At 39.9% G+C, this 17,639-nt stretch overlaps 1 protein-coding gene across 2 annotated transcripts in view; it reads right to left on the reverse strand.

The window, feature by feature from the left end:
- The window catches only part of MGAM2 (maltase-glucoamylase 2 (putative)), an 86,522-nt gene that overhangs the window by 26,647 nt on the left and 42,236 nt on the right, over positions 1–17,639 (reverse strand). For both annotated transcript variants that reach the window (XM_049094880.1, XM_049094881.1), the window contains exons 22-35: positions 17,119–17,207; positions 16,265–16,311; positions 13,496–13,663; positions 12,174–12,329; positions 10,788–11,009; positions 8,810–8,964; positions 7,584–7,752; positions 6,935–7,031; positions 6,340–6,452; positions 5,732–5,857; positions 4,068–4,196; positions 2,784–2,891; positions 1,145–1,207; positions 216–350 (exon numbers count right to left, since the gene is read on the reverse strand). In XM_049094880.1, coding sequence (XP_048950837.1) covers positions 216–350; positions 1,145–1,207; positions 2,784–2,891; positions 4,068–4,196; positions 5,732–5,857; positions 6,340–6,452; positions 6,935–7,031; positions 7,584–7,752; positions 8,810–8,964; positions 10,788–11,009; positions 12,174–12,329; positions 13,496–13,663; positions 16,265–16,311; positions 17,119–17,207 — 1,777 coding nt within the window. The remainder of the gene's footprint in view (positions 1–215; positions 351–1,144; positions 1,208–2,783; positions 2,892–4,067; positions 4,197–5,731; positions 5,858–6,339; positions 6,453–6,934; positions 7,032–7,583; positions 7,753–8,809; positions 8,965–10,787; positions 11,010–12,173; positions 12,330–13,495; positions 13,664–16,264; positions 16,312–17,118; positions 17,208–17,639) is intronic.

The raw sequence follows: 17,639 nt of genomic DNA on the forward strand, positions 1-17,639 counted from the left end.
GCAGTGGCACATCTCTTCCACTGGCTCCAGCCACAAGCATGTTCCTGGGCAGACCCACAATCATCTCTGTCTCTGGGGGTCCAGCACCTCAATTGTACAAGAGTATCCCTCTCTCTTACTCCTTCAGCCTTAGTTCCCTCTTTTGCTAGTCTCTGAATTGCCTCTCCATGGTTTGACTGCCAACATTTCCAAAGAAAAAACAAGGGTACACTTACAATCCACAGTCCATCAAACTTCAAGCTCTTTGTTGAGTCTCGAGGGTTTAGATAGAGCTCTTTTATTTCCGTCTTCCACCACGCAACTGTGCTATTACGTAAGAAGTCAGGAAAAGCAACGTGGGCTCTGTAAAGCTGTAAGAGTAACACATCCTCTCACACTGGGTCTTTGCCTATCCAGGAAGGGGAGTCTGGGGACCAGGAAGGGGCGATGAACAGGTCTTTGTGCAAGGGTCTGAAACTAGTCTCAGCTCTGCTATTGCTTCTACAGAGTTTACTGGGAACACAAAGAGATCAGAGAAGGCTGATTGATTGCCTTCTTTATTCTCCTAGAAGGAGGTTATATAGTCTTAAATCTCCTTTAAACATGAGATTCATTTTATTACTGGGTCTTTAATCATATGAACTGGAAAATTAACTGTCTGTGTCTAAATGATCGAACTTGAGATATACAAGTGTTTTTTCTACACTGGCCAAATAAAGGAGACCAGTCATCCAGAGAAAAGTGAGCTACAGGGTGAAGGGGATGCTACATGCCCAGAATGATGTGACATCAATTGCTGAGGTCAAAAATATTACTCCTTTTAACTGACTGGCATATTTTTTTTATATGGAGACAATTCATTAAAAAGGCTGTTCATAACCTCTCCAGGGAAAATATTTTGGACTTCATTATTTTTCAAGCAACATTGGATTTAAACAAAATATAACCTATTAAAGATACGCATGTGGAGACATTTCACTTGATTTCCTTCTACACATATCCAGTTTAGTTGCTTGTTGTGTTTTCTATTTGAGGATCTCTTTCTACCAAGAAATTACCAGTTGATAAGCATGCTCAGAGAGCTGCTTAATCAAGTTCTGGGATAAAACTTTTAAGTATCCAGATGTTTAGGGCAATGTGGACAAAAATCTGCATGTAACTATACCTTAACCTGAGTTTCATGGTCAAGGGATGTATCCACATTCACATTGGGTAGATCTGGCCAAACCTAGAGCAAAAGAAGAAAAATTAAGGCCTCTAAAAGGCATTGCATATGGATCATGAGATGATTCACATGTTAGACTCTATTGACTTGCATCTCCACAAAATTCTTGAAGATCTTTGCCATTAATTAAATTATAAAATCTGAATATGTGAAATTCTCTTAGGGGAAAATAGGTTGGGGTCCCTTGACTCATTTCATAAATTTTCAAAATGATTAAGTTCAAAAATGAAAAGAACTAAATCTTTTTTAAACATATCCTCTAAAAAATCACCTTTCAAATGATTGCTCTGTGTCTGTCATAGACATATACAAAATTCTCTTCATAAATTACAAATTTAAAGCATGACTCTAAAGAACTAAGATTGAATTCACTCACAACCCATAAACTTCGGTTCAATATGCTTAAGCAGCATTACCACTTATTGGGGACCCCAAATATACATAGCATTAAAAAATCCAGAGTTTCAACCAATCTCATCTATAACCAGAAGGACATTAATTACATACATTCATTCATTCATCAGCAAACATTTACAGAGCACTTACTTTATATGATAGGCACTGTACTATAATCTGTATTTACTGAGATTTAAGTAAGATGGTCCTTGTTTTCTTTTTTTCTAAAAATGATGTATTTATTTATTTTAGAGAGAGAATGAGCAGGGGTAGAGGCAGAGGGAGAGAATCTTCAAGCAGACTTCACTGAGCCTAGAGTCTGACACAAGGCTCTATCCCAGAACCCCAAGATTATGACCTGAACCAAAACAAAGAGTTAGACTCTCAACCCACTGATTCACCCAGGTGCCCTGATAGCCCTTGTTTTCAAGGAGTTAACAGATAAAATGTGCATGCTAAGTGACATGCTATCCTCTTGAGGATACTAATATAGAAAAAGGAAGAAACAGGGAGAGCTAAACTGGTCATTGAATGCTTCATAGGAGTATATATTTGAGTTGGTCTTGAAGGGCAGATATTATCTGCCTAAGCTGAGAAGGCAACATTCAAAGGCATGGTAAGCATGGCATGTATCTAGAACAACAGGAAGTAGCATAATACAGTAATGGAGCAGAGTCTGAATGCTGGCTAGGAGCTTCTATCATCTGGGGTCAGGAAGTTCACCCACAATCCTATTGCTATAAATCAAACAGATGAAGAACCGAGGTCACAAAAAGGAAGTAAAGGAGACAAAAGGAGGAGAATCTACAGGACTTCATGGTTTATTTGGGAATGAAGGATGCAAGCATCATAGGTAAAAGATGAATGCAAGCTTTGAGTGGGGGTGCCTGGCAGACACAGACTTCAGAGCTATTCTTAAAGGAATTCTTTAGGTTGTTACATGACCAGCTGACATGCATAAGGGGTAGAGCACCAGAATATTTCCAGACAATAAAACAAAGCTTACTGATATTTTAGAGAATTAGACCTGTAACCTTGGTCTTATTAATCAGCATCAGGCAAATTTCTACTCATTCATAATTTATTAATTACCCAATATATTTTGCCAAGATTTATAGACACCCTCTTTTAATCAAGACATTCTGTTGCTGATTAATGATGGACACCTTCTCCCAAGGCTTACCTTTCCCCAGACAATGTCATTCTTGCCAGGCCATTTGATGAATACATTGTTCTCCTGCCCTCTGGTGAATGGGAGATACTGAGTCTCATTGCCAGAAATGGCTGGGTCCTGCAAAGCAAGGGTTTAAAACAGAGAACATGAGAAGAATATCTCCAAGACAAAAAAAAAAATACCCATAGATAATTTGCCTCACATCTATGAAGTTCTCGAGGAATTAAGTACACTGTTTGAAAATATTCCTGGAGATAACCAAGTTGATAAGACATTTCCCTCCCATGAAGAAAGCCAATTTTATTGTGCTTCCACAGTGTGACATCAACACTCCTGAAGAACATGAAACTTCTTTCTTCTGTGGCCCAACTTATGTAACCAAAGTGGCTTCCCTGTTCACCCCATTCCATACATGCCTCAGTTACTCTATATAGTATCCTATTTCATAATTGTCACTATCTGAAGTATAAATCGCCACTATCTGAAATGATCTTTTTTTAATGTTTATTTAATGGCTGTCTCCGTTTGATAGAATAAAATCCTTGTAAGAAAAAGAACAATGTCTTATTCATTAATTTAGATTACACACACACACACACACACACACACACACACAATTTTTAGAACAGTGATTTTCAAAGACCCACTATTTAATTAATACTTGAATGAATGAATGAATAAAAGTCAGCAAATAATGTTTCATTTTTTGGAAGCTAGAAGGGAAGACCATTTGCAGGTAACTACTTCTGTGTTTATCAAAGTATAGCTTCCAATGCAAAGTAACGAATTGCAGTTCTGGATCTTAGGTCAGTTGTTTGTGAGTTTAATTAGGAAGAAATAAGTCCCCTGAGCCTCACCATTGCTGGGTAATGATACAACTGGAGTGGGTTTTGAATGCCTTAAGGTAAAGATTAGACTAGGATATAGCTATTCCTCCAAGGCACAGCCTGAAACAGTCAGGCTTTTTGGATGTTGTTGCTATAGTCAGTGTTTCAGTCCACAGTTCTAACCCTAACCAAGGGAATCCTAATAATAAATTACATCCCAGTGACAGTTGTAAAAAATCAATATTGCAAAACATAACCTTTTGAAAGCCAATTTTCATTTGCTCTGTCCTCCTTTGTTTATTTGCTTTTTAAAACTTAAAAAAAAAAACAATTATAATGTCACAGGAAGTTGAAAAAAATGTACAGAGAAATCTCATGTACCCTTAATTTAGTTTCCCTCAATGGTACTATTTTAAAGCCATGAACACAGAAACAGAAAATGGGCTCTAATCTTCTAAATACTTACCAGAATGAGAATGAATCTCATGCCATCTTTCTTCATTTCGTCAATCAGGAGACTGAGGTTTTTGAAGTTGGGGCTGAGAGTGAAGTCCAGCTTCCGGTCCATGTAATCGATGTCTACATGCTGGACATCCTACAGGAAGGAGCAGCAAGATGCTGGGATCCTACAGCAGGACCCATCAGGGCACACAAACAGCTCTGCTAACCCTAGCCCAGGCCCCTCCTAATTTGTCCCATACCACCCCCACTTCTCACCCCCCACCCCCTATCACTGACTTTTCAATTCTGCTGATTGAAATTATTTTCTGATTCCTGCATACAGATCACCTGTCCCCATCCTTTTCCTTCTGTTTCTTTAACTGGAATTCTCTTTCCTTTCCCTCCCTTAATTCATGTCTTTTCCACTCTTCAAACTTGGTGAGCCTATCAAAGTGCTAGTTGAATGTTCAAGGTAGAAAGCAGGACTTCTCTGATTAATAGAATATATCTATTCCCCCACCCCTAGTAAACCTTATTGGATTTATTGACATTTAGAAGTATATTATTGTATAGCCTTCTAGACTGTATATTTCTGCCATTCCGTTCGGCTGGATGGTCCTTGGGATTAGAATATTGTCTTCTTTTTTCTCTAAACAGTACCAACCTAGGCTTCTGCATGTGAAAGTTACTCAATCCAAGATTGGTGACTGATGGCTACCATGGTCAATATCTAGTTTAAAAAAAAGAGATGCTGCTTTTTAGCCTGAAGAGGATAATCACTTGTATTGCCTTAAGACTCTAGGTAAAACTTGTTTGGGGAGCAGAGACTTGTACAAAAGTCAAAGCATGGAAAAGAACAAACTGTCATGTTATTAACACTGATCACTCTGGTGAGGTAGATCTCTGGATTTTTTCATCTTTTAATTTTCCTATCTTTTCTAATTTGCATTTAATAAGTATATGATAGAATAGTATATAAAAATAAAATACTTGAAGCCTGGATGAATGCTTCAAATTATCTTTGATGAGAATATCATTACACCTTATTTTCATCCAGTCATTAATTGTCCTCTAAACTCTCAGAAGGTGGACTGAAAGCAGAGAAAGAGCATGAATGATGAGAAACTGATGATTATGGAGAAGGAAGGGTATGCTATCTTGGAATTCTGCTTGCTGACAGCAGTGGACTGCACTTCTCGGGGCTTATGAAGGGGACTACATTGCCATTGTATGATATGCATATGAGTGCTTTAGAGAGGGTAAACACTTGATTTTTACTGCTTTCTTTCATATTGTCATTTTTTATTAATCCTTTCTAAGGACAATCACAGTATAATCTAGAATTGTCATCTTCTTGATGTGATTCTCACTTAGAACTCCCTAGCATCATGGCTTAAGACCAGTTGTGCCTAGAGCGGGATATTCCCAGCAAAAGGCAGTGAGTAACAATATCCTTCAATCACACTGTTAATCACTGAAGAATTAATGCAACTTTCAATTTTGAACCCTTGATATAAAAGGGAGGCATGAAATTCAAAAAGCAATGTATTCCACACAAGACTAGCTCCACAACTATATTTTCCTATACTGAAGTAGTCATCAATAATTTCCCCAAAGACAATTTCAATCTGTAATTAGGTGCAAATTCCCATAACTAATTAAACCACAGACTGAGTGGGGGATTCATACATAGGGAATCTGGGCCGCCATCATTGCATCATACAATTGGGAGATCTCAATGTCATTCTGGTATCCATAGCGACTTAGTTGGAATCCCAAGGCCCAGTATGGAGTCATTGCTGGCCGACCAATCAACTAAAAAAAAAAAAAAAGAGAGAGAGAGAAATGAATCCAGGAAGACTTTTTGGGGAAGGGAAGAAAAGTCTTATACTTGAAGCAACTTGAGCACTTCTACTGAGCCCTCTCCAGTCTAAGAGGCCTCTTCCAAGAAAAATAAGGAAGTCAAATAAATATGGAAAAACCATCAGCATGCAGAATGACAGAATGATAGAAAGTCTCCCGTGTTGTGAAGCTTCCACTCTGGGGAAGTTGAGAACTCAGGAGTTATTACCGATTAGAGATTCTTAGGTTACTTAGCATATAATTAAGAGGCATGTGGGGTATCTTTATGCCTTTATACCAGTAAGACTAAAACCTAACTTCAGGAAAGACAGCAATAATGTAGTAGGAATACCCAAGGGTGATAAAAACAAAAAATTAACCTATCTCAGTGCTAAGAACATGGTAATACCCAATAAACATTTGATGGTTTATCAATGCATAAAATGAATTCCAACCTCAGTGTATTGTTGAGTTACAAGCTCAGGGGTTGGCCCCAAAACAATATAAAAGTCCAAAATCCCTCCTGTGGTGCGGTATGTCAGGGCAGGAGTGGGCTGGAATGACACATCTGTTAAAAAAAAAAAAAGATAGATAGATAGATAGATAGATAGATAGATAGATAGAAAGCAAGGAGTCCTTGGAGTGTATATCACCCAGATAAGAAATTTGCCCTAAAATGTACTCTTCTCTCTCTCTCTTTCCCTAATACCCTCCTCCTCTGGAAAGTCTTTTCTCATGTGGTGGAATAGATGGGTTTGCAGGTATAAGAAACATAATCTTAATCTCAACATCCCGTATCATGCTGTGAAAGGAAGTTAAACTGTCACAGTAAAATAAGGTCATGCAATTTGGTCAAATTTTTATGCATAATACCTGGCCTATAGCTTCTCATAAATCTAGAAGGAATGAATGAGGAAATGAATGGAAAGTCAGTTTATCTGTCCCATTTCCCTTGCCCTTGAATTTCTCTACTTCTATTGATATTCCAAACCCCAGGAAAATGGTCACAGCTAGTTATGGTGATACCCAAGGAACATGCCTCTGTCTTACCCATGGCATTGCTGTTTAGCAGGAGCACTCCATGGGCACTGCCATCTTCCTCCAGTGCCATGTAGTACGGGTGGACACCATAGGAATTCTTCTTGTACTGGGAGAGTCATAGGGGAAAGGAGGCAGTAAACACACACACACAAAATCCAAAAAGTTGTTTCTATGTCATAATCCAAACAGCAAGTTTCTACTCAATATTAAAGATTCAGCACAATGTCACATCCTTTATAAAACCATCTTTAATCTTCCCTTCCACCCAAGTAAAAAAATTCGGTGACATCCCCCTCCAAGCCCTCCTCATTTATTATTACATACTTCTAATATATTCCTGATTATTCTGGATTATCATTAGTTCTGCATCTCTCTCTCTTACTAGCCTCTGGAGAACAGACAGCATTTTATTAATTAAGACATGTACCTGACACATAGAATATACTAAATAAAAGTTTTGAAGTAAAATAGTCCATGGGGGAAAAATATGTCTGTCTTCTAGGAACAGAAGAGTATAACCTGTGGCTTATTTCATCTGAGAACAGAATTTATCAATATAAGGTGAAGCTGATTAATAGGGTGCTATATATGTACATACAGATTAAGATAAATTTACACAGGGAGAAAATGATTGAGAATCTTATTTTTCTGTGCTTACCGCTGGTGGCTCATCACGAGCAAACATTCCCCACATGGTCCAGTTCATATCTCTTCTGAAAGCTGTGTGCTCTGTCTCCCCAAAGCCATATATGTACTGAGAGGGGAGGCGAGTAGAAATGGAGAGGAACATGTCGTTGAAGGTGAAGCCAGGGAGCTGAGAATCCCAACTGCAACACAAAGGCATATCTCCGCACTACACTGATCATAGGCCAGAGCAAGCACAGGGCACACAGAGGAATTCTACTTGATTCTGAAGCCTCCTAAAGGAATGCACCACTGGATCCAGGTTCAAATACTGTGAGAGGACACAGCTTGTACCAATGGCCATGACTCACTGCCAACGTTTTGTCTTTGCATTTTTATTCTGTGGTCTGCAAGGCTGAGACCTCATTTTCTGGGTCATGGGCTCCTTGTATGCAAGGACTATGTCTCACTCATCTCTTTAGTTATCATTGCCTGGAGTATTAGTTTGAATACATGGATGAATAAATGAACAAGGTCTAAGCAAATTTCCCAACAGAAAAGTGCGAAGTTCTCAGAATGGCTTTTCTGGATGGGCCAAAGGAATTCTTAGCAAAGAAGGCAACTGACCAAAGTCAAACACACAGTCAAAGAGAGCCAAAAGCTGTCCATATGTGCATATACAGGTGATGGTTTTTACATGTATGGGGAATTGCAGCCCCAAGCAAAATCCAGACCTTCACTTCATTCCATTTGGCAGCAGGACAAGGGATGAGAAATGACAACTCTTTTCACATTTAACATTGTGAAAAGGCTTTAAGTCTACAGCACTGATAGAAGCAACGATTGTAAGAAGCTGTTTCTCTTTCCTTAGTAAAGTTTGCCCTCTCTCTGAGTCTTCTGTTATTTTGTAATGAGAGTATATAGAGCTGATTTTTATCCTAGGTTATCTATCACACTTATTAAAAAGAGTTTTCTGCTCTACTTAACAAGAGCAATGAGTAGAACATGCATTTTTCTTTTTCTGAAATCAAGCAACACTTATTTTAAGCCTCTGATTAATTTTTCTTGTTGAGTTAGTGACTAGTAGAAAATGGAGCAATAGATCTGCTCCCTGTAAACACAGACACACAGACACACACACACACACACACACACACACACTTATATTGTCTCTAAGATTAATATTTCATGTACATTAATTAGAATCACCATAATTAGATCTAGAACTACTTTAATGAGAACTAAGTAAATAATACTTACATTACGGTGCTGGAGTTTTTTCGTAGAATCTGGATCCCAAAAGGATTGTTCTGAATCCTGACATCATACAGACGGTTTTCAGGAGAGCCAGATGGAGAAGGAGGGGTGTTCAGAGGCACTGGGACCTCGTACCTTTTGTTTGTGGGATCAAAGATCTAACAAAGAGAGAGAAGGAGACTTTCTGATGGAATAATATTAGACCCAAAATGCCTCCTGCCAGCTCAAATAATTCAGTTCCCATGTTTTCTGGCCAGTTTGAATCATATTGGGAGGCATCAAATATCCCATAACATATAGATATGAAGCCCCTGCCACCTACAGTGCCCAATATGGATCCTGAACTCCAAAATGCCTCAGAAATGCCTATTCAAAGGCAGGGAGGGCACTTCCTCTAAATAATGTATGAATTATGTGTAAAGAATTTCATGGATAGAATAACTGCATGTATGTTTATGTGTATGTTTATGAATATGTACATGCAAGTAAATATGTAAGGTTATGTTTGAGCATGTATGTATATACCAGAAATTAGAGAACTGAGTTTTTATATGGACTCAGATCTTACTGGTTGAGCCTCCAGATGCTTAAGACAAGTTTTGTCCATAGCCTTGCTTCTCAAAATTGTGTTTCTCAGACCAAAAGCAGCAGTATAACCTAGAGGCCTGTGAGGAATGCAGAATCTCAGGCTCCCCCACCCCTCTACCTCCTGAATCTGAATCTTCATTTTCACAAGAGCCCGGGTGATTCCTCCAACATTACAGTGTGAAAAGCAATGTTTAGGGCTGAGTTGTCCAAGGTGGTATTGTCACTGGTGAGGCCCTGTAACCTTCTGAACTCGAGATTGATGCCCTGAACTCAGAAAAGTCCTAGAAGCTTCTGCCTGTCAGTTTCATCTTTTAGAAACTTAACTAAGGAATTTCTAGAACAGGAAAAGAAACATTTGAGGAGAGGCCTTCGTAGATGAATCAGAAAGTGTGTGGCACAGTTACCTCAGCTTCATTATGATATTAAAACCCCCTTCTGCTAGTCATCCCAAGCCCTAACAAGAGAAGCCTGCTTGTCCCTGTTGGGGAGTGACTGGCTTTGGAAATCATTCCTTGAGACCTCCTTATTTGGACACATAAAGATGACCTGGTGAGGCAGCTCCACCTGGTGTAGTCTCTGTCTATAATTCACCCAGCATCGGACCAACCAGCCACTTGTGGCCATTAAAGACTTGAAAGGTGCTAATCTGAATTGAGACTCACTATAAGTGCAAACTACACACCAAAATTTAAACAGTTTGTATGAATAAAAGATTCTAAAATATCTCAAAAATTGTGTTTGGATTACATGGTGAGGTAATATTTCAGCATCTCGGTTAAATAAAATGCTATTAACGTGAATTGCACTTGATTTTTTTTCAAATACATTCTTAGGAGTGTGGCTATTAGAAAATCTATGTGGTTCACGTTGTACATCCCTCAGAGCAGAGCTGTGGGTCTCAAAGTATGGCCCCCTGACCCGTAGCATCAGCATCACATGGAAGCATGTTAGGATTGTGGACTCTCAGGCTGGAAACTCTGGGGCTGAGACCTAGAAATCTGAGCTTTACCAAGACTTGTGGGTGATTCTGATGCTCTCTGAAGTTTAAGAACCACTGCTAGAGAAATAACTCTAACATCAGAAGTGAATTAATGCCACTTGTGTGAGTTTTCCACGTAGCAGACACATTTTTCACAGGGCTAAGAAGGGGTTATTTGAGGACACTGCTGACTGAGCAACTTGATAGTGAAGGCCATCCACAACCCTGGTGGTTCCAAGGTCACATCCCGGCTCTACCATGCTCCTAAGTCTCTGATCTTGACCTCTCTGGGCTGTGTTGCCTTTATCTATAAAATGAGGGATTGGGCACAACGGTGTTTCAATGACTTTCATCCACCTGGAGCTGTAAGAATTCCATGTTGAGGATCAGAACCTACACCACCTTGGCAATTACCTTGAACTGCAGCATGTTTTCTGTGTGGTAGATCACACTTAACTGGAGGAAGCTGACCGTTGCAGAGAGAGAGCCAGATGCCGAGGCTGCTCGGGCTGAGTTGGGGGCTCCCAGGTAGGCAAGCTCTGTGGTGATGCCCGTAGGCAGGTACTGGATGTTACTGGCAGCGTAGCTGGGGATGGTATCGTAGTAACAGGTGGGCACGCCAGGAAGAGTTGTGGACTGGAACAAGAGGAGAAACTCCCCATCAGCCTCTAACACTGCACTTCAAGGGTCTGATTCCTAAAGAAGTTGGTTCACACAGACTAAGTCTCTTACACCATGCCCGTTATCATGGCTTGAATTATGTTCCCCAGAAGATGTGAAGTCCCACCCTGGAATCCGTTTAGAGCTGAGTTGGAAAGTGACCTTATTTGGAAATAGGGTCTTAACAGATGATCAGGTTAAATGAGATCATTGGGATCAGCCTAACCCAATATGACCGGTGTCCTTATTAAAAGGGGAAATTTGGGCACAGAGATAGACTTGCACCCCATGAGAACCCCATGTGAGGATGAAGGTGGAGATCAGGCGATATTTTTATAAGCCAAGGAAGACCAAAGAGTGCCAGAGAACCACCAGAATCTAGGAGAAAAGTCTGGGACAGATTCTCTCTCCCTTTTCTTAGAAGAAACCAACTCTGCTGATGCCTTGATCTCAGACTCCTAGCTCCCAGAACACTGAGATAACAAATTTCTGTTGTTCTAAGTCACCTAGTTTGTGGTACTTTGCTATGACAGTGCCAACAAAATGAATACATCCATTTAAAAAACACATGCTCATTGGCCTCCTCCACTGGGTGGCAGGGAAGGGTCAACAGGAAGCCTGATCTGGAGACTGAAATCTTCAGGCAGGCTTCTGCTCCCGGTGTAGTGGCCTCACTGCCCCCATTGGACCTTGAGGTAATTACTTATTTTCTCTGGCTTTCATTCTATTTTTCAAATGAAAGAAATAGTTCTAGCTTACCTTCCACAAGAGCTGTCTAATATATGAAAGAAAAAATGACTTCAAATACTCAATGTACAACACATACCCAATGTATTATTGCTGTGTTAAAAATAAAAGTGGGTTTTTAAATGCTGTGGTTGGAGGAAAGAGAGAGCCAGAGTGGCAGTAAGTGTCTTCTGATTCAGGATATCTGAGGAAAACACTGACACCTATCATACGGAGTTAGCAAAATAATTCATCAGTTATTAATAAACTGATAACTTATCAGTTGATAAGTGTCATTTTCTTCCTGAAGGATGATTACTCTTCAACCCATCAACATCTGGGAAGTGTTTCTAGGTGTCTAATTACTCATGGGACACTTCCTGTTCACTGTGGTAATGTGCGCCCGATCATTACCTCCCAAAGGCACCCCCGCTGCCTGCAATTCTCCTCAGAGACAGCAGGGTCCTCAGGGTAGCAGTTGAATTTCTCCAGGTCACTGACTGGAAGTTTCCATCCAATGGAGAATTCTTGACCAAGTACCAGTCCCTTGAGATCACTGATCTTCACCACCTGAGGAAGAAGAAAGGAAGCCACGTGACAAACAGAACGAGGTTGAACCACCTGGATAATGTCCTTCCCTGATGATCTGGAAGGTGAGCTAGCCCTTCATCCAATACCACTTTGTCATGGGTTACTTGAAATATTATTTTTTATCCTTTGGGGCTTTTGACCTCCTTGTCGGGAAAATGAACTTGGCTTATTCTTGACCTTTCTCACCTCATGAAGTCACTGTGGAATATTGAATGGGAAGGGCTTCCATCAAGTTAAGGAGTATAGATCACAGGTAGGGCTGTCTTTGTCAGACTTATTGCCCTCTGGGTGTGGTGCTCACACATTGTAATAATGATGGCAGTAATAACAATAGTTAAACTTTACTGAGCATTTATATGGGCCAAGCACTGTGATAATCATTTCATATGCATTATCTCCATCGATCCTAGAAGGTAATCCTATGCTGCAAATTATATGGAAATTTCATTTTACAAAACAGAAAACTGAGGTTTAGAGAGATTTAATGCTTTGCCCAAGATCTCATAGCTAGGTGACGGCAGAGCTAAGATTGGCAACCAGGCTCTTAATTTTTTGTTCTCTGTACCTTCAAAAATGAAAGGGACCTGCCCTAAGAAATGGTGAATTTCCCAGTGCTTGAAATATTCAACTAACAATTGGAACCTTTTGTTAAAGATTAGCATGCAAGGAACTCATTCAATGAGAGCAGAACTGGATTACTCCTCGAGTTCTATTCAACTCTCCTTTTCTGTAATGGTATCAAAGTAGTGTGTCAATTGTGTCTCAGACAAAGAGAGTCTTTAGCTTAAATGAGAGGACAAACATGTAAATACTCTCCTGAACTAGGCCAATGTACTGAATCATATTTACACTCTATCACATCTGGGATCAGTAGGTCTAGTTTTAAATCTACCCAGAGAACTGCCTTCCCCCAGGGTCCCAACTCCCACTGTCCCCTTCAGCGTTCTGATGCAAGCAAAGCTCCAGAGTCCATGTTTAGCACGCGTGTTTCTCCTGCTGCAATGGCCCTGTAGTATGGTAGATTTTGCAGCAAGCCAGCTATCTCTGTAACTGCCCAAAGTCAAAAGAGCAAGAGAGAGCTGGCTGTCAGAATCTTAGGCCAGGGCTTTTGACAAGGGCCCTGCAAGGATGGAGGAGTCTCCTACCTTTGATGAAACATTGTAGTTAACATTTGAAACGGGGGTAGGAGAATTACTAAGTAAGACAGTAAAATCAGTAGGTTGCTTGTCCATTCCCAAGATTATGATATCTGTAAACATGAGGTTGTCAGGGTCCATATATGTATTATTTATAATTTTTGCCTGTAGCCGGTTCTAGGAAAAAACACACACACGCACACAAAAGCATCTGTTTAGAAATTGGGTACATCACCAAATACCATCAACATCTTTCTTTCTGACATCCAAGGTATGTCCTTTATCTCTGAAGCGCTAATTGGTATGTGGTGATCGTCCCCAGGGAATTTGTTGATCTAGACTTTTAATGGTATTCAATCTTACAGTAACATTTCATGTTTGCTTGATTCACTGGTTATTTATTGATTCTATTGCTCAGGAAGTACGTTCCTGACATCACAGAATTTCCAAGTGAGCAAGATGGGTATTCATAAAATGAACAAAAAGACACCAGCACCCACAGAAGCCTATTGGCAGAAAAAGATGAAGACAGACAGACAGACAGACACACACACACACACACACACACACACACAGAATGGCCCAAATACTGTTTTTCCTTTTTCTTTTAATGATAATGAGAATAGGAACTAAAATTTATGAACGTTTGCTCTGCGCCAGGCACAGTGCTCAGCACCTCATTCCATTGACAGCAAGCTATGAGGCTGAAGCTACAATGAGCCCATTCTTCAGATGAGAAGACTGAAGCCCAGGGGAAGCTGACAACCTTCACAGGGAACCACAGTTCAAAGGTGATGAAGTTGAGCTCTGGCCAAGGTGGAACTGAAGAATGAAGAAAAAAAGGCGGGGGGGACATTTTGATGTTTAAAAAGATTAGGTGACCCACAAGTGCGCCCAAATGATTTTTTGCAAAGGTGCAAAAGTACTGTAGTGGAGAAAAGAGAATCTTTTCAACAAATGGTGCTGGGATAGTCGGCCATCCTGTAGCCAAAAGCCAAATCTGTACCCAAATGTCACACTGTGTGTAGAAGTTAACTCAAAGCAGATCACAGACTTAAATGTAAAAGGTAAAACTAAAATTTTTAGGGAAAAAATAGGGGAAAATATTCAAGTTCTAGCGATAGAAAGAGTTTTACAGTGGACACCAAAAAGCACAATCCACAAAAGAAAAAAAAGTTAAATTAGACCCATCAAAATGTAAAACCTCTGCTCTGTGGAAGACTCTGTTGAAAGAATGAAAAGACATGTCTACAGGCAGATAAGAAATCTTTACAAACCATGGATCCAACAAAGAACTCCTCTCTAGAATGTATAAAGAACTCTGAAAACTAAACAGAGAAATCAGCCAAAAATAGTCAATGAAAAAATGGCTAAAAGAACTAGACAGACATTTCACCTAAGAGAATATACATGGAGGCAAATGAAAAGATGGTCAACATCATTAGATATCAGAGAAATACTAACTGAAACCACAATAATATGTCATTATACCCTTATCAGAATGGCTAAGATTTAAAAAATGTGACAACATAAATGCTGATTATGATGCAGAGAAACTGGGTGGGAATGCAAAATGGTCTGGCCACTCTGAAAACCAGCTTGGCAGCTCCTCACAAAATGAAACATGCAACTCCTGTAAGACCCAGCAACTGGCTCTTGGCCAACCTCAGACAAATGAAAATCTGTCCATAAATGTTCAAAGTAGCTTTATTTGTAATAGCTACGACTGGAAAAAACCCAGATACTCTTTATTAAGTGACTGATTAAACAAACATCTAGATCTTGGAATGCTCCTCAGCAACAAGAAGGAATAGGCTTTTCATATGCCACAACTTGGGTGAATTTTGAGAGAATTTTGCTGAGTGAAAGAGAAGCCAGTTCTAAGCTTACATGCTGTATGATTCTATCCACATAACATTCTTGAAAGGACAAGATGTTTCCATGAGGAGAAACGGGGTGAAGGGGACAACGGGGCTCTCAGTATTACTTCTTACAACTACATGAGGCTCTAGAATTATCTCAAGATAAAAAGGATAATTAAAAAAAATGCTTTCTTATTCTTTATTCTTTCTTAAAAGAAAGGCAGAATAAAGGAAAGAGATCCCCCACAAAAGAAATCTTCGCTCACACATAATCAGACTTCCAAGAAAATCAAATTAGAATTCTCACATCCTCTGCTAGCATTACTGCTTTCCTTCCTGTTGGTCCCTTTGGGAGACAGAGACGAGGCAAGGGATGATCTATAGTTTTTGGTATCTCCCAACCTCTCAACACCACCACTTAATACCTGTGTCCAAGGCCAAGTTTGGGGGCTGGAAAAGAAGGCCGTTATGGGAGAACCTCCGAAAGGCCCCATACCACTCATCACCTATTCACATCCCTACCCACATCCCACATATACTTGCGTGGGAACACACACACACACACACACACACACACACACACACCATCCTCCCAGGACACATCCCAGAAGCCAGGACTCATACTCATATCAAACTCAGAGACAATGAATTTTTTTCCAAAGAACCCCCCAATTTCTAAAAAAAAAAAAAAAAAAAAAAGAACCCCCCAATTTCTTCACTGAAGTCATACTGATTTTTGATAGGCTTAGATATCTAACATAGATTAAAAACTCTCATATTTTCTGGGACCATCATGGCCACAAGACCATGATGAGTGGTCCTGTTCCAAATGACCAAGCATCATAGCAAACCAAAAACTCAAAAAGGTATCACAGAAAAGAATGTACACTGTGTGTTCCTCAAAAATTGTACTTACCGAGGTGACAGAAAAATTATACAGAATATACTTTTCAGTTACAGTATCTAAAAGAGGAAAATAGAGGAGGACTCATTATTATAGGAAGTTGAGGAGCCTTGAGGTCATGCTTTTCCCTTCTCTATCTCTGCTTATCCAGGTTCTGCCCATTTTTGTCAAATCTCCCAACAAGTTTCCTGGACTGCTTCAGCCAAACCTAACTGCTTCACCCTCTGAACTCCTGTGGCACTTCGTGGCACCATTTTGCTGGCACTTAAAACATCATGACTTGTACGTATAGTCATCCACATGCACATTGTATCTATCCTGCTGGATCAAGAGTTCCTCAGGGGCAATGCCTACATCTTACTCAATTTATATCCCCTGCGCAATAATATGTATTGCATACAGTACAATAATAAGTAGCCAACAAATATTAATAAATGCTAATTCTACACAGGGCAGGATTTTTATATAATCACAGATCACAAGCTTATGGAGTTACTTCCATGAGAATCTTATAGTGGAAAAGCACACTATACCAATTAGGTGCTTCCCCTTCAATAGTAACCAAAGCAGTATTTTACAAATCGATTAACAAAAGGTATTATTTGGTATTGGTAGAGAGACCCAAAAAAGAGAGTAATTAAACTAAACCCAATAATGTCTGTCGCTTTGGTAGTCAATAATATATGAGTTGCTCATCTGAAGTCGATTTTAATGCATCATACTTGGCTAACCGAACCTTTAGGATAAATTGATTCTAAACTTAAAGAAATAAGCATCGATGATAACAGAGTTAGTGCCACACTGGACAGCTTGTAATGATTACTTTTCACTGAGAACTCCAGGGAGGGCACCACAGGGAAGCCTACCTTTAGATACACCATCATCCCAGTACAGCTCTCCCTGTGCTTCTCTCTTATAGTCCAAGGCAACAATGAGTCCCAGGGAATTCTTCCGACTATAAAACAGCATCTCTCAGTTTCAGAGAATGAAGAAGACATAGAACTTTGTTCAACCAGCCCCTTTCATGCCTCAGGGACAGTCAAACTATTGTCATCCCCAGCTTGCTAGTGATAAGCAGCAACACAGAGAGTACATTGCCCATGGCAACACATCTGGTAGTAATAGTGCTGGGGTCTGCACCTGAACATCCTGGCTCTTGACCTTAGAAGCTATGTTTGCTTCCATGTGATAACTCTCACCTCCTATTTAACTCAAGGGAATCTCCTTGAAGACAGTTTCTGGCCATAGGGAAATCCTCACAAATGATTGTCTGGGCTGTTCTTAAAGTCTGATTCAATTTCCAAGTGAAAGACTCTAGACAGTGAAGGAACTGAGGCTACCTTACCCACTAAATGAACATGAAGGCGCCACTTTGGGGCTGACCTTG

Source organism: Canis lupus, chromosome 16 (assembly GCF_003254725.2).
Source record: "Canis lupus dingo isolate Sandy chromosome 16, ASM325472v2, whole genome shotgun sequence".
NCBI classification, from domain to species: domain Eukaryota; kingdom Metazoa; phylum Chordata; class Mammalia; order Carnivora; family Canidae; genus Canis; species Canis lupus.